This window comes from Thermobia domestica, chromosome 3 (genome assembly GCF_964235325.1).
Source record: "Thermobia domestica chromosome 3, izTheDome1.hap1.1, whole genome shotgun sequence".
In the NCBI taxonomy this organism is placed as follows: Eukaryota; Metazoa; Arthropoda; class Insecta; order Zygentoma; family Lepismatidae; genus Thermobia; species Thermobia domestica.
In genome coordinates this window covers 322,974,662-322,997,977 of record NC_137456.1, presented here as the reverse complement: position 1 = coordinate 322,997,977, position 23,316 = coordinate 322,974,662, and the positions used below count along the sequence as shown (strand labels likewise).

Sequence of the window (23,316 nt, the reverse complement as noted above, 5' to 3'; positions counted from 1 at the left end):
TTTTGTTATGTTGTCAGAAATGCAGTCCACACCTCTGTACCATCACCTTGCCACTGGTATTTTAAATGAATGATATTTGAAAAGTTTTATTCTCCATTCATTTTTGTGGAACGTTTGGAATGAGAATTGATTCTTTGTTTGTCTGATATCTTAATTTCTTTCGTTCATTCGTTCACTGATTTGTTTTCTTCTTTCTTCAAATATTAGAGCATAAATTTCGTTTCTTTGTACTCAGGAGTAAAAGTGGATCTGAAAAGGTGGAGGGGACGATAGGTAGCGGCATGACGCCACGCCGTTCCCCCTTTCCCATTGTATTTTTTTACGAACTGCGGGAACGCCATACATATTTCTTCGAGGTGGAGGACGGCGTAGCCCAGCGTTCCTCCGCGCTTTTACCCCTGTTGGTACCAAATTTCACAAAATTAAATCCCCACGTTAAGCGGGTTTGCATATCCAGGCTCCTAACTATGAAAACATTTACGCTCAGTCCAACCTCAATCATTTCACGAATTCAACCTGTTTTACATATGTTATTAGGACATAATATCGATTGTGATTTATTCTAAAAACACTTTTATACATTGCAAGAGCTGTAACGTCCAAATATTTACTGAGAACTCATAGTCGTATCGGAATAAACAAAGGCGAGTATGGAACAGTAAACTGCTATAACAAAAGGCAAAAGAAGATGTGCAAAGGCATACAAAATGGTCGAGTGGTTTGGGTCGATACACTATCAATCACAGGTTTGTGAGTTCAAACCCTGTAGCAAGTTGTTTCTTTTTTAAGTGTCTTCCTATTTTCATCTGGAGGCTGAAAATATTTCTTTGAGTAACTCATTGAAAACTTCTTTTGTTTCAAATTCGATTAGAACGGAACATTATATGAATTGCGAATCTTAAATCCATAGCTAAAAAAATGAAGTATACTCACTACTCTATTATCCTCTGATTTGTAACGAAACACTATTTATAAACAGTGGTGACTTCAGAAAATTATCCTCGGGGGGAATTTCAATATGCGGGTGGAGGGCAAACATTGGTAGTCCACATTGAGCACGATCGAATATATGGTCCTGAAGGCGGAAATTTCTTAGCTCGAGAGGGGCCTCAAATTCTCCCTCAGATCACGTCCTGAAAGCATCATTGCTTAAAAGCTTTTCGTACAAATATAATATTATACTTGTTTCTCGTTCTACATTTAGAATTGGTAAAATCATAACTTATAGAGAATTAAAATAAAAACATAAAAATTACAATACCAACCATGTATAAATTATCCTGTAAGTTACCAACCTTGAGTCAGATTAAAACTCAAATATTTGTTTTCGGATTGCACTTAGAAGTAAGTCCTCTCTATATAATCCTGATTGGAAAGCCATGTTTAACACTAATTAATTAATCAATATTTATACGAATATTTTTTATTTTACTATTTTTACTATTCAATATTACATACACTTCATTTCCAAAATCAAAATCTCGAATATGTATATTGCACGAGTGCAGACTCGCAAATAAATGATTATTTATCATATATATTGGTCTCTATTCGAAATTCTATTTAATCGAATCCGACAAGAACACAAACAGAAACATCGAGAACAGGTGAAAAAAGAGAGAGAGAAAAAGGCGTTGTACCCGGGAAGTAAGTTCGAATGGTGCTTTACAAGCTGAACGCCTTAGACCACTCGGCTATGGTGACAACTAGTAATTGTAGCAAAGGCTTCGAGTAGTATTCTTATTACAGAATAACATTTTCTATTGCCTAAAATTTAAACCTAATTTACTTTGATACATCTATTAATTTGTTACATGAACTCGTTCTTGTTACTTTGATGAATGATGTATGTTGTTGATATAGATTCTATTACACGTTCTTTCGTAAATATTATAGAAAGTATCAGGGTTATTGATGATCTTTCATGGAAATTGACTGGCGCATGCGCAGTACACAGACAGTTCAATTGGAAGGCGAGGAAGGAAACGCTAACACACTGTTAGAATGTTTCCCTCGCAAGCAGTAGTTCCCAACCGAGGGACGGCGGGACGCACTTCGTCCTCCTGGGGTGGCGTGAAGAGTTTACGAAGTCCCTTCGTTGTCTTATATTTCTTGAATGATTATACACAATATCCAGTCACATCTTCTACACATTTGGAAGTGATAAATCGTAGTATAAATAAACCGTCCTCCACACACGGTGATTGTTGCTTTTCCAAGATTATAAACTGAAACACTTTTTATTTCAATAGAATATAAAAGTTTCAATGGGAGGGGTTACAACTCCCTCAACCCCCCTGGGTCTTCGATATGTCACCGCCTAAACTGTAACTTTAAAGTTAGAATCGAAAAATGGAGAAATGTGACCTACTAAATATATTTTTAGTTCATTATACATTTTCATAAATAAAATATCCACATTTACAATGACAGTAAATGCTAAGTAATTATTGTAAATCTTTGTACTTTCATTTTCCCTCTTTCTTCTCAATTGAGCTTGAAAAATGTAAAAATGGGAGGTTAAGAACTTCAAATATTACCTATATTTTAGCGTATTACGGAATTATATTTAATAGAATCCAGCAGGATCACAAACAGAAACGTCAAGAAGAGGTAAAACCAAATTGTACTGGGGTGGGAGTCGAAATACTCTTGAATGGTGCCTCAGAATCTCTAACCGAATGCCTTAGTCCACTCGGCTAATGTGACAAGTTGAAAATATAGTAAGCGTGTTTCATGTTCAATCTTTTGTTACAGTATGAAATTTATTTTGTATTCTCTGAAGTTTAAACCTATTTTGGCCTGATGTAATAGTCTGTTGAAATTGTTTTATGTTTACGGTATTCTTTACTTTGACGAATGATGTTGTTAATATAGGTTCTATTACGTATTCGTTCATAAATATTACAGCAATTGTCAGGATTATTTATGATCTTTCATGAAAATTGACTGGTGCATGCGGAGTAGAAACAGAAAGATGCACTTTACCGACATTTGTCATACACGCCTGAACGCAAATTTGTAACAGGTTCTCAAAATGCCTCGTTCTAAAGGTTGTGGAGAATGTCTGTTGCTCTGAGAGGAGAAATCATAGGCTGAGCAAAAATGGGACAAACTGTGCCTCAGATTGCTAGAGATCTGGGATGTGACAAGAAAACGATCAAGAAATGGGTTCAGCGACATGAAGAAGGTGGTGAATGGTTCAGGTCTCGGTCAAGAAGTGGAAGGCCAAAAGTGACAACTGCAGCTCAAGATCAAGCTTTAGTTACAGAAGTAATCAACAAACCTCTACGCCACACGTCAATCCTCTTGGACAAAGCCAGAGAATATAATTGTTCTCACGAAACAATAATAAGAAGATTATTAGGGGCTGGTCTACACTGTTCAAGACCCACTAGGAAGACTCTCCTGACTGAAACTCACAAGGCCAGACGAATGGAATGGGCACAGAATAATATAACCCAACCTTAGTCATATTGGGACTTAGTCATCTGGACCGACGAGAAGGTTTTCAAGTCTAACCAACAAGGCAGAGTTATATTGTATAGACCGCGCGGAACCAGGTATGCTGAACAAAATATTATCAGAACTTCTTGTTCAGGACGAATATCAGCACATTTTTCGGGTTACATGACGGCTGCTGGTCCTGGAGATTTGGTTGCGGTGCCTGAGAGAATGAACAGCAGTGTTTACATTAATATCCTCGAAAAAGAAAAAACGTTGTTACCGTCCTTAGAAAGAAACTTCCCCGAACAGGAAGAATATATATTTATGCATGACAACAGTGTTGTTCACACTTCCCGGCAAACACAAGAGTGGCTAAGTGAACATCCAGAGTTAATTTGTATTGAGTGGCCCCCTCTATCCCCAGATTTGAACCCAATTGAACATCTGTGGGCCTACATGGTGCAAGAATGGGAAGAGAGACGTGAAGACAGAGACCAAACGTTTCTTCAAAATCATGTTATGGAACTGTGGCAACATTTTCGTGACACACCGTCGTATTGCTCGAGACTTGTATCTAGTATCCCCTCCAGACTTCAAGAAGTTACTGACTCTGGAGGTGACTACACGAAGTACTAGTGTGTTATTTTATGTGTAAACATTTATTTAAGTTTCATTTATTTATTATATTTTTTCAAGAGCAATACTTTCGTTCTTCATTCTTTTCCTTTGCTTGTTTACTTATTAGTTCGTTAAAACGTAAAGGAAGAGTAGTATAACTTCAAAACGTATTTATGAATTTACTTTGAACGTTTCTAAGAATACATTTACTTTTTTTCTTACTCTATATCATGCCCAATATTACTTTCATTTCAGTTAATTAATAACTTTATTTCACATCTCGGATAAAAGTATTATTGTTTTTTTAACGATATTTTTCCTTTTGATTGTGTAATTTCTAGTTTCATTGAATTATCTCAATTCGAATGAATAAATCACATTTTGTTTATTGTCCCTTCCTTAGCTAAGTTCGAATTCGAGAACAATGTGGTGTAATACAGGCCGGTAGCCAGCCCAAAAGTGTAGGGGGGGGGGTGGCTGAAGTTAGGGGGGGCCAGAACCAACCATATTATAGTTCATCACCATATGATAGTTCATTTGCAAGCCTACCGTGGAAATTTTAGATGGGGCCCGCAAAAATTTAGAGTGGGCCCGGCCCCCCTAGACCCCCACTGGATACGGGCCTGGTGTAATATACATTCTTTATTCTTCATATTGTGCAGTAATGACAATATTAATTATTTTTCATGAATCCAGTTGATTTGTGAGAACTTGGACAAACATTAACTTGGTGATTCTTTACGCAAGCGTAAAACACATTTTAGCAGTTCTTTATACTTCACAGCGATGAAACATTCTAGCAGTGTGTTAGCAATTCCTTCCTCGCCTTCCAATTGAACTGTCTGTGTACTGCGCATGCGCCAGTCAATTTCCATGAAAGATCATCAATAACCCTGATACTTTCTATAATATTTACGAAAGAACGTGTAATAGAATCTATATCAACAACATACATCATTCATCAAAGTAACAAGAACGAGTTCATGTAACAAATTAATAGATGTATCAAAGTAAATTAGGTTTAAATTTTAGGCAATAGAAAATGTTATTCTGTAATAAGAATACTACTCGAAGCCTTTGCTACAATTACTAGTTGTCACCATAGCCGAGTGGTCTAAGGCGTTCAGCTTGTAAAGCACCATTCGAACTTACTTCCCGGGTACAACGCCTTTTTCTCTCTCTCTTTTTTCACCTGTTCTCGATGTTTCTGTTTGTGTTCTTGTCGGATTCGATTAAATAGAATTTCGAATAGAGACCAATATATATGATAAATAATCATTTATTTGCGAGTCTGCACTCGTGCAATATACATATTCGAGATTTTGATTTTGGAAATGAAGTGTATGTAATATTGAATAGTAAAAATAGTAAAATAAAAAATATTCGTATAAATATTGATTAATTAATTAGTGTTAAACATGGCTTTCCAATCAGGATTATATAGAGAGGACTTACTTCTAAGTGCAATCCGAAAACAAATATTTGAGTTTTAATCTGACTCAAGGTTGGTAACTTACAGGATAATTTATACATGGTTGGTATTGTATTTTTTATGCTTTTATTATAATCCTCTATAAGTTATGATTTTACCAATTCTAAATGTAGAACGAGAAACAAGTGTAATATTATATTTGTTACGAAAAGCTTTTAAGCAATGATGCTTTCAGGACGTGATCTGAGGGAGAATTTGAGACCCCTCTCGAGCTAAGAAATTTCTGCCTTCAGGACCATATATTCGATCGTGCTCAATGTGGACTACCAATGTTTGTCCTCCACCCGCATATTGAAATTCCCCTCGAGGATAATTTTCTGAAGTCACCACTGTTTATAAATAGTGTTTCGTTACAAATCAGAGGATAATAGAGTAGTGAGTATACTTCATTTTTTTAGCTATGGATTTAAGATTCGCAATTCATATAATGTTCCGTTCTAATCGAATTTGAAACAAAAGAAGTTATCAATGAGTTACTGAAAGAAATATTTTCAGCCTCCGGATGAAAATAGGAAAACACTTAAAAAAGAAACAACTTGCTACAGGGTCTGACCTCACAAACCTGTGATTGATAGTGTATCGACCCAAACCACTCGACCATTTTGTATGCCTTTGCACATCTTCTTTTGCCTTTTGTTATAGCAGTTTACTGTTCCATACTCGCTTTTGTTTATTCCGATACGACTATGAGTTCTCAGTAAATATTTGGACGTTACAGCTCTTGCAATGTATAAAAGTGTTTTTAGAATAAATTACAATCGATATTATGTCCTAATAACATATGTAAAACAGGTTGAATTCGTGAAATGATTGAGGTTGGACTGAGCGTAAATGTTTTCATAGTTAGGAGCCTGGATATGCAAACCCGCTTAACGTGGGGATTTAATTTTGTGAAATTTGGTACTTGATTAATAAGAATCACATATGATTAAGTCACATCTCACCAAAGCGTCCCGATAACAGTTAGTTAAACAAAATTACCAATGTAGGTAGGTAATAGACAATCAATATTCAATCCCAAAACTTCCTATATTTCGTTGGCTGAAACTCTGATTCCTAATTCGTTTGTAATAGCTGTTTTGCCAGCATTCATCAACAAAACTTTCTCATTCACGCAAATCGTTCCTCTCATGTTTCATAAATCTGACGCGAAATATGCGCGTAAACGTTGTCACTTGTCTTGTCGTCTGCTACTGAGCAGAACAATATGCATTGGTCTAGGGAAAAAATACGCAGACATGACAGAAATACATTCCATTTCAAGTATTTCATACTACTGCATGAAGCAGGATTTTATACTTTTTCTAAACTATTTTTGCGGCATGATGTTTCATAATGAATTTGTAAATGTGTGAATTTACAATTGAGTTTATCAGCGATGACATACGAGGTAGTTTATATTACACATTGTTAATTGCATGTTTTGTTATGTATTTATTGGAATATGTTTGCATGCCTTTGGACTGCTTTCCTTGTATACCATATGCAACAAAAGTACATAAATTCCTTCAGCTCCCTCCAGCTTATACAACATTCGTTAGGTTAGTTTAGGTTCGTTTAAGGTTGGATTAGGTTGGCTTATGTTTAGATATGTTAAGCTTATGTTAAGGGGGCAGAAGTAACGTAAAAAATAGAAGATTTACAAGATAAATAAATTGAAGTAAGGAAAACGTAATTGATTTGTGTACTATTTAAAAATGGAATTTTAGTATATGTTGTAGAAATGCGAGATAAGCATTACTCGAGCAGACGGTTCTACCAAATTTTTACACATTTATTGCATTTTAAGGTTTCTTTTTGCAGAACATGCACTAAATGAGGGGCCAGTGCGTAAACCACGAACCAACTTGTGCTAGGTGGCCACAAAAAAAGCACGAATGCTATCTAACCGAGTCAGGGCAGGGTCGCAGCGGGGCCCAAGCGGAGCGAGGGTGTGCGTCCTCAGGGAGCAGGCGCGTCAGCGACGGGGGCATACGCATAAACGAGGATAGTGGAACAATACATAAAATATCCGTAATAATTTTCACTTTCTAAAGCACTCAAATCGTAATAATTCTTACTTTTACGAGGGTGGGCTGATAAGTTTTCGGCCCGACCCAGAAGGACTTGAGTTGTGGGCATAAAAGTGTGAGGCTATTCAACATAGTCCCCTCAAAGGTCAACTCACTTGGCACTTCGATGCTGCAACTTCTCCAACCCCTGAAAAAAAAAAGTCTTCAAAAAACTGTTCCGCAGCTGTTATCACCTCTTCATCACTGTAAAATTTCCATCCTTTCGGTGCTGTTTTGAGTTTTGGAAACAGATAATAATCAGAAGGGGCAAGATCTGGCGAGTATGGATGGTGGGTTCAATGCATGATGGGTGGTCAATGCACTGAAACCCTAGGTCCCTCAGAAAATCCATTGTTCTGCCAGCCTTGTGGACGAGAGCATTGTCCCGTAAGAACAAGACACCTCATGTCAACTTTCCGTGGCGCTTTTCTTTAATAGCGTCCTTTACCCTAGCCAGCAGACTGCAGTAATACTCTGCAGTTATAGTTTGGCACTTTGGAAGGTAGTCTGAGAGCAAAACATCATCCTTATCCCAGAATATTGAGGCAAGCGCCTTCACTGCGGACTTTTGTGCTTTGAATTTTTTGGGCCTTGGAGATCCTGAATGGCGCCACTCGCATGACTGCTGTTTGGTTTCCGGATCAAAGTAATGCAACCACGTTTCATCCTGGGTAACAAGCCGATTCAAAAAAATCGTCCTTGGAGTTCGCAAAATGCCGTAAAATCACCTGCGATGATCTCACACGTTCGCGTTTCTTATCCGCGTTCAAACATTTCGGAATCCATTTCGCAGAAAGCTTGCGCATGTCCAACTGATCATGGATTATTGACCCAACACGTTCTTTGGATATGTGCACTTCGTCAGCTATCTCGTAAAGCGAAATCCGTCTGTTGCTCAAAATCAGGTCATGAATCTGGTCCACTTTTTCCGGAGTTGACACTGGTCTGCCACACCTGTCACCATCTTCTGTTAAAAATTCACCACGCTTGAAGTTCGCACACCATTTCTTCACAGTGGAGTATAAAGGGCACTGTCCACCCGATGTGTCTAGCACAGGGTTGGCAAAAATCATGGTTTTTATTGAAAAAAAAAAACAGTTTTTTTTATTTAAACCCGGTTTTTTTGGTTTAAATAATATACTCTATGTATTTATATTAAATATGGACAGAAATTAGTTTGTTTCCCCTTGGTGTTATTATGCAACAACAAGGTTATGCTGGAAGGGGGTCACATAAGCTTAAAGCGGGATCCAAACCACTTCTCGGCTTACATCCAAGAGAAATTGTCTATTTGGACACGAAACCGGGGCTAATTGGTCACAAAATGCGATTGCCGACTCACTCACGAAGGACTTCTGATAAAAATACGTTTTACTGATCTTTCCATAGGCCTACTTGTTAATATAATTATCAAGAGTTATTTCAGAAGGACGAAAAGATAAACAGTTACACAAGTAAAAACATTATACAGAGTTATATATAAATCGGGAAACTCCCGCCTTAACCATTGGGAAAATCCTGTTATCACTTTAAATGTATTTCTATGTAAAATTTTAAGGTCAACGTACCATAATCACTACGCTAAAACTGAGATATTAAATTACAAATTTGGTATGTAGGTATCATTCAATAAAATTAAAACCAAGTCAAATCCAAGCTGATGTTGGAAGCTACGTAGGCAGTTGATAAATTTGGCAATTTCTATCAATATATTTAAGCAACCTTGGCTTCTTTATAAAACAACAGGTATTCACTCAAGTAGAAATATATAATTTGGTTTCATTTCGTATGTATAGGTTTAACATCCTTATGAAATACCAAGGTTATCACAGAGAAGACTCGCTTAGAGGGACACCTCGAATCGCTACTTGGTTTACACTTGAAAGATGGGTTGTGGTTCGACCGAGAATTAAACACGGGACCCCTTGATCAAAAGGTGAAAAGTAGATAAATGTAATACGGATGATTTGATATGTGGAAACGTCATCATGAAGTTTACACGATTTAAAGCATTTTTCGTTCTTTTTTTTTTGGGGGGGGGGGGTTAAACCAGTTTTTTTAATTTAATTTAATTTTTTTTTTAAACAGCTGGTTTAAACCAGCCAACCCTGGTCTAGCATGCAAGTAAGTAAGCTTGAGGCTGATAAACATGATGTCTTGGGTTTTCTTAGGGGCCATCCACTTATTCCCAATATCTATTCGGGTAAACTTTACAATGGGGAAGGTTCTGGAACACAGGTCCCCCATTATAGTTTAGTAGCTAGATTAGTTCTTTTCTATACCAAAGTATGATATTTAATTGACATAGTATTGCCGAAGACCGTTAGCAAGTGAAGGCGGTTTAGAGCCCCGCAGGGCACGTTGTTTTCTGTCTTTATTACAGCTAAATGGGAAGGGGGTCTGTATTCTAGAATCTTGCTTTTACAGTGTCCACTTCAGTTGGTTCTTTAACGAAACAAGAAAAGTTACGCTCGATTACTTTTAACAAAATGGGTCCAAACTTCCGTACCCTACCCTACTCTACTGTATCCTTTTTAAAGGTATCCTACTTATCAATGCGCAACTGGAATGTGTATTGTAAAGCTACCCCCTTATTCTATAAGTTCTTTCAGTATTCAGATTCGTATATCCATCTCCATTAGCCTGACAATGATAACTCAGAAGTTCCGAAAATGATCACTCAGCGTCAGCGGTAAAATTGGATATGAAATTAAATATGTTACATAATTTAGTGCTTGTGCTGGTACAAATTGTGGTATTAGCTTTGACTCCATTAAGATCCGCGTTTAGGTTTATTTTTGTTTTCTTTCAATGTGTAAGAGAAGTATTCGGTCGTTCCTTGAATATATGGCACCATATCCAAATACTTTCCTTGTATCATAAAAAAGATACAAATAAAGGAAAAGCATATAATATTAACTGTTCTTAATGCCGTATACTTTTGGTCGACATTTTCTTAGATTCTAATGTATTTTTATGTTAATTAATTCCAGAATAAGGAGCACATGATGCATTCTTCAGCTTTTTGCCCGGTTGTCAACATGGAGAATTATGACAAACTTGGTTGTCTACACGAAATGTTTATAGAACAAGCCAAGAAAACGCCAGACAACATAGCAATCGTGACTCATAGCGGTGAAAAGGTTAGTATATTTACTTATGAGGCAGTTAGTTGTATTTGTTCTGTTTTGTAGGTCAGCTATAATTTCTGTAATATATATACCATTAGTTCATACCTTACTGCCAAGTTTCCCTATTTTCTTCCCCACTATCTTCAAATTCGCCATCTTTTAAAGTCATAGAAAGTAAAGCAATTTTCTATTCCACGATTTCCAAATACAGAAACACACTGTTTCTGCGTAGTGTATAAAATTCTACAGCAATTATTAAAAGCCAATGTAAAGCCTGGTGGATTTTGTGGAAGTAAATTATTGCCTTAAAGATCACTATTTTTTCCATTTTTTTAGTGTTTGTAAATTAATCTGTGTATGTGCGCAAGTTATATTAAATATGGATAACAAGCTCTGATAAGATCCATTTGTATACAGTCAAAATATATTTTAATTTTCTGAATTTTTTGGTATGTTTTTAATAAATGCAGGAAGGATCATCGTTGTTCTGTGTGTGTTAATAGTTCATTTATTTGTACGTATAAAGTTAAGTATTCTCTTAGTTTTCTCGTATTTAATGTCTGATGAAGCCAAAGTGGATAGTTGGCGAAATTCGTAGACGTTAATAATTTTTATTAACGTATTGTTTTGCTCAGCGAATAGCTTAAATCCAAAAGAGGAAAAGTTCTCTCTATTCTCTATTAAGTATCTCTATTAAAACACATCTCTATTAAAACACAAGATAAAATGCAAAATAAAAATACATATATAACATAATAAAACGTCGTTATAACTTAGCAATCAGTTTATCTTGAGTATGCATCTTTAAAACTATGTAAATTTAGTTATTAAGTATGAGTGCTTCGTAAGTTCACCACTTACGCAATGCATTTCAAATTGGTTTGAACGATAAAAGACATGTTCAATAAGGAATACCATATAACCACGGTTCAAATATAACGTGTAACATATCGAACGTATCATGAAGTTTATCTAGAATGCCCAAATTGCTTCATAATACTACCGCTAGATGGCAAGTAGGGTATTTTCCAAATGGCTACCAGTGGCGAGGAGAAAGCATTTTGCGTCTTAGGATTTGACATGAGTAGGTCAGTTTTAAGTATGCAGTGTAGGTTTCGTTCACGATTTAACGAAAGACCACCAGTGAAAGACTTTATTCGAAGTTGATATATTAAATTCCAGCGAGTAGGCTGCCTTTGTAGTGCTAAATCGTCTGGTATGCTTTCGAATTTCCAGATTTGTGCAGAATATCTTCTACTCTTGACATCTAGAACACGGACCTGATACTTTTTTTTTTTTTTTTTTCTTACGTTTACAAATTACCACTCCCGTAACATGTAGGTGAACTGCACGATCGCGTCAGCACTGCAATGCAAACAATTGATCAGTTGGTGGTAACATGTTGAAACTCGTCTTGCAGGAATTAGGTGGTCGATTGTGTTGACGTTTCCAAAGTAACAAAGGACGATCACGTCGGGCATTTGTGAACTCATTTCGCAGTAATCACTAGTAAATAAACTTGGACAGTTACTTACATATTTGTGAAATTATGTCTTATTTAGTCAATTTATAATAAAATGTAATAATATGTATTTAAAAAAAGTAGTTATGCATTTTAAATAGATTTTTAAAAAGTTGTTGTATGGTTCCGCGTTGTTTGTTATTGCGTCGTTAAGTGTTTTCCTGAATTGTTTCAGTCACTTTTACCAAGGCCTTCCTCGACAGATGAAGTCAACTCGCATAAAGATGGAGTAACTGTATGAAAACATTTAACTCCTTATGTTCAAGGGTTCTAAAATTTAAAAACAAACTGATTAACTGATCTCTTGATAAACATATTGTTTTTGTGGGGATAAAAGCTTCCAGAGATTTCTTGGTGAAGGTGATGTAGACTTTACTGATCTTTCATAGGCACGATGTGCGTGAGTCTTACTTGGACGCTACTGTTTAATCTCTTAATGATAATTTTATACATAACTTATAACAATTCAATGAAAAATTTGAACCTTAATAATAATATATTTTTACAAAGTGATTCGATCTTCATGTGAAAGACTTCAGTTGTTGAAAAAAGTCAGAGAATAAGTGACCTGAATAGTTCAGAAAAAACTCCTAAATTCATAACAAACAAGGTAATCTGCACTACCACTTTTTAAATAGTAAAATACAACAAATTCAAATTATTTTGAAGAGTTCTGTGAAACCAAGGATCAGGCCCGTATTTAGGTAAGTGCTATTCTGTGCTCGAGCACAGGGCGGCAGAATTTAGGAGGTGGCAAAATTTTGGATTTTTGTTTTTTAAATAAAGTAATATTTAAAACTACACTGTAAAAGATCGTTGTTTTATTTCAACGACATGTCTATGTGTTAACACGATTGTGTTAAAATATAACACAAACAGGTGGTTAGAACAACTCACTCTCCATTTGGAGTTGTGTGTCAAATGCCGGTAGTTGAAATGACACACAGCCTGCGTGTTAAATTAACACAAGTGTAGAATCTTCGGTGTTGTTTTCTGCGTGATTGCCAAATACGTTGGGCATCTAATTATAAAGGCTTGTGTACTCAAGCTACACACAAACACAGTAGAAAGAAATACTTAAACAAATCCAGGTATTCATAAAATTTCAACATACAAACCTCGCGATGTGTTCTCAATTGTTTCACATAATGTTTCTGAAGAAATATGCCAACAGCGACAAACAACATCGTATTACTGTGTCACTTCTATACTGCACTAGAGCTCACCAGTCAACAGCGAGGACTGTGTTTCAAAAATGGCGGAAAACCAGTAGAAACACGATTAAGAGGCAAACGTACTATAAAGATGTAGGTAAGAGTTTCCTATCATTCTTGAACAAGTTGTTGGTGAAGTTTGTGTTTCAAATCATCAAGAAATACTTCACAATAAGTATTGGGGAGGACGACAAAAGAGTTTATGAAGATTTTCTAAATGAAGTGTTTTGTAGTTTACTATTTTTGTTTTAAAATTAGAATCTTCGGTAATCGTAAGCATGCACACCACACCTTTTCCAACACAGAAAAATGGTTATATCGCACACGGAGTTATTTTAACACCGAAATAGGTGTCGTAGTAACACAGAACTGGAGTCGAACTAACACAAAAAACGGTGTTAATCTGGTGGCCTGACCTTGAATTTTAACGCAGGGAGTGTTGAATTAATACCAAAACGGTGTTACTTATACGGCTTTGACCTTGAATTATGACACAGATTGTGTGTTAATAAGAAAATGGTGTTGAAATAACACAAGGACTGTGTTATATTGATACTTGAGATGGTCTAATATTAACACAAAATGATTAACACACAACACACTGTGTTACTGTCTTTGTGTAGGTACAACACCGCCACAAGTAACACTCAACAGTTTTCCCCACACTACTGACCCTGACATGGTGTCGAATCATCACCGAAAATACTAACACAGATCCGAATTTAACACCGCTCAGCACCAGTTGTGTGTTAAAAACGTAACACACCCCCTGTATTAAACGTTAACACCGCGGGGCTGTGTTGAATTAACACCGTATAGTGGTAGTCACGTTGGAACCACTGCCCTGTGTTAAATTTGAGTTCAATTAACACAACCATTTTTTACTGTGTAGCAACTCGCAAAGTCCCGCGCAAGAAAATATGTTAATGTGTTTAATGTGCTCTAATTACAGTAGTTACTAATTAGCTAGCATATCTGATTATTTTTAAAAAGTCATCCTCTCCCATCCCCACCCCAAGGGGTGAGAATGAACTTGAACATCATGAAAACTGATACTATTAAACGCAGCGACCTCGAAATATATGAATTTAACACTAATATCTGTCGTTCTCGATTACTTTTAAAATCTCACCCCCTCCCTGGGGAGTGGAGTATAAGACCTTGAATTGGATTACAACTGTCACTATTCATCTCAGTGACCCCAAAAACTGAATTCAACTCTAATATTGGTCATTTTCGGGGGACGGGGGGAGGGGGGGCAAACTCTGTGCGAGGGGCGGCAAATTAATTAGAGCACGGGGGCCCATAATATATAAAACGGGCCTGCCAAGGATGATCAAATTTGACATTAGCAGACGACTGAATCATTATAAACTCTGTAGAGATATCTTCCATTAATCAAAGAGCTTCTCCTAGCTGTGATATAATTTGAATATATCATCATGCTGCGATCTTTTCTTTTCCTACTTCCAATTTATATCGCCTTACTGCGCTAGTCATTAGATGGATGGAAAAACATTATTTCTTTGTAATCTCTTATGTACTGTGAGAATGGGAAAAAATAAATAATGTTTTGTAAGCAAATTTTATTTTTAGAGGAACCTAGAAAATAAATTTGTAAATAAATAAATAAAATCTGGATTCCTGTAGCCCCGCGTAGCGTAGTCGCTAGCGCTCTTGCCTTCGGTGCGAGCTGTCCCTGGTTCGATTCCCGGTGGGGGCACTCGGTCGAAAAAGTATAAAAAGCTTTTTCAGGCCATCCATCCTGAATAAGGTTTTCCTGGGTTTTCCTTATCCCCATCAGGCAAATGCCGGGAGGGTAATATATAGATTCCAAGCCGCTTTCTTCCTTCTCTTTCCCTGTATAGTGTACTCGCCAAGGGACGCCATCCATCATACGTGGCGGACTAATGGCCATAGATGACGAAAGCCCAGAAATCTAAACCCTAAATCCTAAAATCTTGATTCCATAGGTTTCACTAATATATATATGAAATGATATGTATAATATGTTATGTATAATCTATATTCAATAGTTTTGTTCTCGACTCATGTGTGACGTCAGATAGAAACGTCTGATGATTTTCCACGTGTGGCCAAAAGTCACCATGGAATATTCCAAACCACAAAATCAGCTTTCCTTCTTTGTCCTGACTGTTACAAAGTACATATGTCGTAAACTCCAGGAGGACGTGACAAGCATTCTCCTGCCTGAGACAGGAAACTTACCAAAACACAAAAGCTGAAAGGAATTACAACAGTTCTTCTTGGCTTGATCTCAGGACATCCTGTAGAATTTGTAGAGGTAGTTTACCAAAAGGCTCAACGTAGCATGACTTGTGAGACACACGAGGAAAGAACATACCATTGAACACATAAAATTAAAACGTAAACGGAAAAAGAAAGCTGAATTGCACGGAACTGAATGGAATACTTAAAAGTTGCAGTTAAGTAAAGCAAAGGTAAAATTGGAGGTGAGGCCAAGGTTTATTACCATAAATTACAATTAATGGAATTCTTTCAATTTCTTAATTACAGTACGCTGATAGTCTTGGCTAACAGAAGTGAAAGAAATTGTTGTTTCCCTGTTGAGAGGTGAAACTCCTCGAAGCAACGAGGAACTGCAGGTAACTGCTACGATGTAAAACAGCTAATCTTTCGTGTATAGCAAGACTTTCAAAATAAAGATGAAATAAAATTGTAGTTAGGTACCATTGTCCGGGGGTGCTATATATGCAACACTTGATTCCTCTGAATCTAGAGCCATATCTTTAGAATAAAGAAAGATCGTGTTTATCGTGGACGGACGAATGATGGAACTCTATTAAAGGAAAAATTGGGGATAAATGGGGTAGTCAGGAAAATTCATGCATACAAGGGTTGTCCATTGTGAAACTGAAATTGCAAGATTTGGAATTTGTAAATTTGTCTTTACTTTTCATTGCAGATGACATACAAAGAACTAGACGAAGTCACTGATATACTGGCAACGAAGTTAAGGCATATGGGTACGAAGAGAAATACCATAGTTGGTATATACATGGACAGATGTCTAGAGTATTCTATAAGTTACATTGCGATCTTGAAAGCAGGTAAGTTTCTTCTTCTTCTACTGCTACTGTCCTCCCCGCTGGTCTAGTAACTAGCGTGCGCACCTTTGGTACGCATGGTTCCGAGTTGAATTCGCAGCGGGAGAGTGTTCAATGCATTATGGTGCCTGTGATTCTATCTCATGTAGCTTCGGTGCTCAAAGGAGACACTAAATTCCAACAAGAAACAAGTAGAATACGAGCACTATAATAATAATAATAATAACTTTATTTTCAGTGCCGTGAACAGCTCATTGGCAAAAATACAGCACTATGTTAAGACCATTATACAATCATTTAAAAAAGGCCAGAAAATTGGTGATATAGAATGAATATTAGCAGGTTAAGACCCTTGTCAGAAGTGTAATATATCCACATTACAAGATTAAAGCTGATTATAAAATAAGATTAAAATAGATACAATTAATATCATAAAATACTATTTACAGAACTATGGAAATTAAAGCTTCATTTAACCATCGTTTAAATAATGAGTCAACTTTGCTTAAAATTTCGTATCCTCTATGTAAAAGATCCTGGTTACCTATTGTCACATTTCCACATAAAATATTGGTTCTTTGAATACAATGTTATAACTAAAGATATTCTGAATATATATAGTAATAATAAAATCAAGACCCTTGTCATGAAGTTAAAACAGTTTAATCTTTGGAAAAAATATAATAAAATAAAATAATTGATCTATTGTTTCTCCTAACATATGTTCATTTTAAACTGTTATAAGACATTGTCACTCTTCTCAATATTTCACGTTTTGAATTTAGTGCTACCAATGTCGAATGACTTCTTACAATATAACACGGCACTATTATTCCTATATTTTCCAAGCAGTAATTGCTACTATATTTATTTCAATACCATTTGAATAAAGTATTTATCCATAAAATTTCTTCTTTCTGCTAGAGACGGAAGTCCCCAAAAAGTTAACCAATATCCATACTCCTGTGAATAGTAGTCCTTTTTCATTATATAACATGGTAGTCGTATAAAACATTTCTGTACTGCTTCGAGTTTGTTAATAAGTATATTAGACAAACTGTTCCAAACGACTGAACCAAATTCAAGTTTAGACCTAACAAGTATCTTATATAAGTATACGTAAAAACTACCATTCAAAAAATCAGGCCATTGATTAAAGATAAAACCTATTGTTTTTCTCGTTGATTGCACTAAATCATTTATGTGATTACTAAATTTCAATTATCTGTTATAAATAATACCAAGATCTTTAATTTGTTCTACTTTGTTTATTCTTACTCCATGAATTTTATATTTGCTGACAAAGTATTGAGTTTTATTACTGAATGTCATATATCTTGTTTTCCAGAGTTAATTATTAATAAATTATTCTCGCACCAATGATTTACTGCATCTAAGTCTTTCTGCAGAAGATAATTATCATACTCATTATTAACTATTCTAAAGAGCTTTATGCCATCTGCGTATAATAGTATTTTTGAGTACCTGACTTTTCCTGGTAGATCATTGATGAATAGAGAAAAAAGAAGCAGACCGAGGGGTGACCCTTAAGGTATTCCCTTCCCTATTTGACCTTGACTAGATGTTACCTTGCCAATTTTTACTTTAAAAGTTCTATTTGATAAGTAACTTTCAAACCATTTAATATAAGATAATGATAGGGCAATGTTTGATAATTTATTCAGAAGTAATTTATGATCAATAGAGTCAAAGGCCTTTGACATATCAATATATATAACATCAACCTGTAAATTACTTTTTAGTGCAAAGTACGTAAAATCTGTAAAATGAATGAGATTCGTTACAATCGATCTACCTTTTTAAAAACCATGTTGCGTATCACTTAAAATATTCGTTACATTAAAATATAAATGTTTGTGTACGATTAGTTCAAAAATCTTAGAGAATGCACTTACCAAACTAATAGGCCTATAATTTTTAACATCATATTTATCGCCAGATTTGTATATTGGCACAACATATATTTTTTTCCATTTTGAAGGAAATACTCCAGTCTTTAACGATGCGTTACATATAATAGCTAAATTTGACGCTATTTCATTACTACAGGCATTAATAATATAATATGGAATGTTATCAGGCCCAGATGTAGTACTTCCCTTAATTTTATTATTATTATTATTATTATTATTATTATTATTATTATTATTATTATTATTATTATTATTATTATTATTATTATTATTATTATTAAATAAAAATACTTTCGTAAACAGCATAAAGCCAAATATACTGTATAAACAGTGATTTACTGCGTATTTATGATATATTGTAAGTCTTTGCTTGTATGTAACATACAAAATGCAGAATTTTTGCCTTACGCTGGTCGTGATACTAAAATAATTTATTATTATTAATATATGCTTTTATGTATATTATTACTGTTATGTCTAGTTCAGTATGTGTAATTTCTTATGATATCTTTACATGAAATCCTGAAGTCTCAAATAGGTTATTTCAGGATTAATATTAGTGATAATTAATTTAGGTTTAAAATTTATGACATTGGGCTACTTGTTGCTCATTTATTGCTCAAAAACTGAGAAATTTCTGCTGTACTACTCCCTCACAAAACGTAAATGAGAATCACTCCTGCATTCACTTTTTCTTCTTGAATTTACAATAAGATAAACTTAATTTATTCCTCACAAAACATAAATCAAAGTCTCTGCTGCATTCACTTTTTCTCTTTGAATTTATAATAAGATAAATTTAATCCACTTCTCACAAAACATAAGTCAAAGTCACTATTTGAATCATTTTGAATCATGAAAATTTCTTGCACTTTCAGGTTTTCGGTTCAGTCCTGGACCCTTGTTCACAGACTTAATGAACTTCAGCTATCAAAATGACATACTAAACTCAACTTGAACTCTGTCGTAATTCTATCAAAATGGTACCGATACACTACACGGTGACCTACGTAATGAAGTAAAAATAACAAGCACTCTAATGCTCTGAACACCAATTGGAGAGTTTGTAGGTGTAATTTTACCAAATTGGTACAGATATACTGTATGGTGATTTTCTTGATGTAATGAAAAGACCCTTTATTATTTGAAATAATAATATGTACTAATGTAATATTTCTGTTTCGCTGAATCAACAGAACATGAGTAAATTACACTGAGTTGTTGTTTTCATGAAAAGCTTGGAAAGTCATATTCGTAGAAATTCGAATGATTAAAACAATTTCACAATTTCGAATCTGTTCACAGAGTTTTCATGTACATAAGACATGTGGTATGTCATTTGTGAATAAAGCCAATTGATTACAACTTCATGAATTAAGCAATGTACTTAGCGATCTAGCATAATGTAACTAAATCTTTTAAAATAAAATTTGTAATTAAGCATCAGCCTTAAGTAATTATTAGAGAGTTCTTTGTTTTCTTCCTATAGGAGGAGCATATCTACCTTTAGAAGTTTCCTACCCACAACCTTTGCTTGAGTCTGTTCTACAAGATGCAGAACCTGTCGTTGTTTGCACCAAGAGTTCGTATGCAGAGAGAATTAAAGGTAAGATCCGTAAGACTAGTTTAAAGAGTAACATAAAGTAAATTAAATTGAATAGAATAATATTCATATTTGTTAGCTCAGATCAAACAGTAAGGCATGGAACTGGAAATCTTTTCCTAGTAATCACCTCTCAAGTTCGTATCAGCCTAATCGAAGTACAAGCTAACCAAAAAAGTTCTTGCCTTTATTGTGGTAAACAAGAAGCAATACAATGGACGGTACGTACCTTTAAGTTTCGAAGTAATCTCTATCAGCATTCAATACCTTTTGCCAACGTTTCTGCAGCTTTATAATACCCTGGTGATAAAAATCGGCGGTTGTGAATGCAAAGAAGTCCGTAAGTGCGTTCCGCAGGTCTCCCTTATTTGCGAAGGATCGCCCACGGAGGTGGTTGTCAAAGGAATGAAACAGGTTGTAATCTGTTGGCGCATGGCCCGTTGAATATGGTGCATGGGACAGTGTTTCCTAGCCAAGTTGCTGAAGGGTCTCCCGGATTCTCTTTGCGACATATGGCTTGGCATTGTCGTATAGGACTAGCATTCCCTTGAGATTTACCAATGCCGGCTTCTTCTGCCACAGTTATGATGCACGCTTTGCAACTGCTGAGAGTAGAGGTCTGATGACCTGACTACGTGGAAGGAAGGGGGCGCGGTGGCTCAGTGGTAGAGCGTTCACCTCCGGTGCTGGAGGTCTCTAGTTCGATCCCAGCTCGCACCGTGTGGACTTTGTGGTGGACAAACACCGTGCTCGTGAGTTTTCTCGGGGTTCTCCCGTTTCCTCCCACTTTCTTCATTCCACTACTTCACTCATCTCCCATCATCACCGTCTCCTTTAGCCTAACCGGCATAATCGTGGGACGTAAAACTTAAAGATTTCATTTCATTTTCATTTGTACGTGGAAGAAAGTCGTAATGCACCATTTGCCGACAATTCCACCATACAGAGAGGTAGGTGCAGAGGTAATCTTGAGTGTGAGGGACAGGGTCGCTTGGTGACAACCAATGCCTGGCACGTTCGGAAGTGTTACAGAGGACTCACCTTTCGTCACCAGTAAGCAAGCGATCAAAGATGGGTGTGTTCAGGTGCCGAGTGAGTAAAGACAAACAAGCTGTCAGTCTTTGTTGTTGACTGCCTAAAATGTGTGGGGTACCTATTTGCTTAACTTGTATGACTTTCCTATTCCATGTAGGTGCAGTTTGACTGTTTCAGAGGAAATATGGAACTTTTCTGCACGTTAGACCAGTATCCTCCTCGATGGCTGCTTTCAGGGCCTCATCATCCAATACACGTGTTCGTCCATTGCGAGGTTCATCCGAAAGGCCCACTTCTCCCGAACGGAATTTCTGGAACCAATGCCTGGCAATCTTTCGTTCACGGCATTCTCTCTAAATGCCTGGTATATGCGGCGGGCAGGTGACAGACCCACTTTAAAGTCATTCAACAAACACACAGGAACAAGCTGCTTCTATACCTCTTCGATACTGGACGAGCTATGACTATTGTGTGTGCGCAATGTACCTGTATTACTGAAGGTCAATGATCAAACTGTCAAATTTAAGGAGTTGCAAGCACTATCAAATTCGGATTCGATTCAGTTCATGTGAATTGCATGCTTGAGTGAATTCATAGAAACTGAGCGGCTGCCTACTTATTAAAATTCACAATTAGTTTTGTATCTAATTTCGGGATTTGTACAGACTATGAAAGTTACGAAAAAAATATTTAAAAAAAAAGACAATACAATTAAGAGAAAACTTTGAAAACAATAAGAACAAGACTAATTGTAGTACCGCGTTTTGCTGTTAGGAGCATATAAAGCGAACATTCCTGAGTCAGTAAGCCGAGTGCCGGTGCTGAAGAAGGTCAGGATTAGTTTCGTCAGAGTTTATACTGACAACTGTTTTGTGTGATCGTCTGATTTTTGTGAACAGGATGCGGCGGTGAAATTCTGTTTTTTGCTCGGAAAAAGTGAAACAGCAATTCTTGAAATGTTAAAAATGGCGTACAAGGACGATGCTATGGGGAAAACTCAAGTGTTTAAGCGGGTTTCCCGTTTCAAAAATGGTGAAATGTCAATTGGTAATAGACCTCGTTCTGGTCGTCCTTCCACGGCCCGAACACATGAAAATGTTGAAAAAATTCGTGCAATTATCAACGAAGATCGACAACGGACCATTGAAGAAATTGTGGAGCTTTCGGGAGTGACTTAGAGTTCAGTGGAGCGAATTTTAACAGAAGATCTAGGACATACGTCTTGCAAATAAAATCAGAAAAATAAACACACTGCTGAACAAGACTACACTTATTTAATATAAAAACACATTTATACGTGACGTTTCGATCTTCTAGCCAAGATCCTCATCAGACGTACACATCAGAGTGTACGTCTGATGAGGATCTTAGCTAGAAGATCGAAACGTCACGTATAAATGTGTTTTTATATTAAATAAGTGCAGTCTTGTTCAGCAGTGTTATTATTATTATTATTATTATTATTATTATTATTATTATTATTATTATTATTATTATTATTATTATTATTATTATTATTATTAAGATCTAGGAATGAAAAGAATGGCTACGAAATTTGTGCCACGACTGCTAACTGCTGAACGAAAACAAAAAAGAAAAAGAAATGACGCAGGCGCTGTGAACCATTGCAAAAGATGAATTTAAACAATGCTTTGAAAAATTAAAAATGAAGATTAGACAAGTGTATTAGTGCAAGTGGAGAGTATTTGAAAGGGATTGAAGGTTTGTGCTTAAAATGTAAATAAATAAGTTTAAAAAAAGCTTGGTTTCTTTTGGGTACCCCCTCGCACTTTAGTGATCGAGTTATCATCAACTGAGTTAATTTACCACCAACTGATTATCTTCTCCTGAGATAACTGATCAATGCTCTGGGTGGCCAACGCATGTTATATCGTTTACAGTTCCCATCTAAAATAAGAGAAATACAGATAACTAAACTTCCCAAAAGCAATAGAAGCATTCATAGTGTATTTTTGACGGTGGATGCTTATGTATTACTGACTAAATCTTATTTAATAATACAGATTTTAAGAAGATAGTTTGTTTGGAAGGCAACTGGGTTCAAACATTACAGGAGGAAAATTTGAAGATTCCATCTTTGCCGCATCGTCCAGACGTCTCATTAGATGATATGGCGTACACTGTTTACTCGTCAGGGACCACCGGAAAACCGAAAGGTA

At 35.9% G+C, this 23,316-nt stretch overlaps 1 protein-coding gene across 4 annotated transcripts in view; it reads left to right on the top strand.

Moving 5' to 3' along the window:
* Nucleotides 1–23,316, top strand: part of LOC145681174 (uncharacterized) — a 396,630-nt gene that overhangs the window by 276,403 nt on the left and 96,911 nt on the right. For 2 of the 4 annotated variants that reach the window (XM_081752648.1, XM_081752647.1), the window contains exons 2-5: nucleotides 10,602–10,751; nucleotides 16,423–16,567; nucleotides 19,988–20,104; nucleotides 23,161–23,313. In XM_081752648.1, coding sequence (XP_081608774.1) covers nucleotides 10,614–10,751; nucleotides 16,423–16,567; nucleotides 19,988–20,104; nucleotides 23,161–23,313 — 553 coding nt within the window. In that variant the 5' untranslated portion in view covers nucleotides 10,602–10,613. Of the gene's footprint in view, nucleotides 1–6,527; nucleotides 6,547–6,773; nucleotides 6,948–10,601; nucleotides 10,752–16,422; nucleotides 16,568–19,987; nucleotides 20,105–23,160; nucleotides 23,314–23,316 lie in introns of those variants that run through there. The other 2 variants (XM_081752649.1, XM_081752646.1) reach the window with 2 other exon arrangements.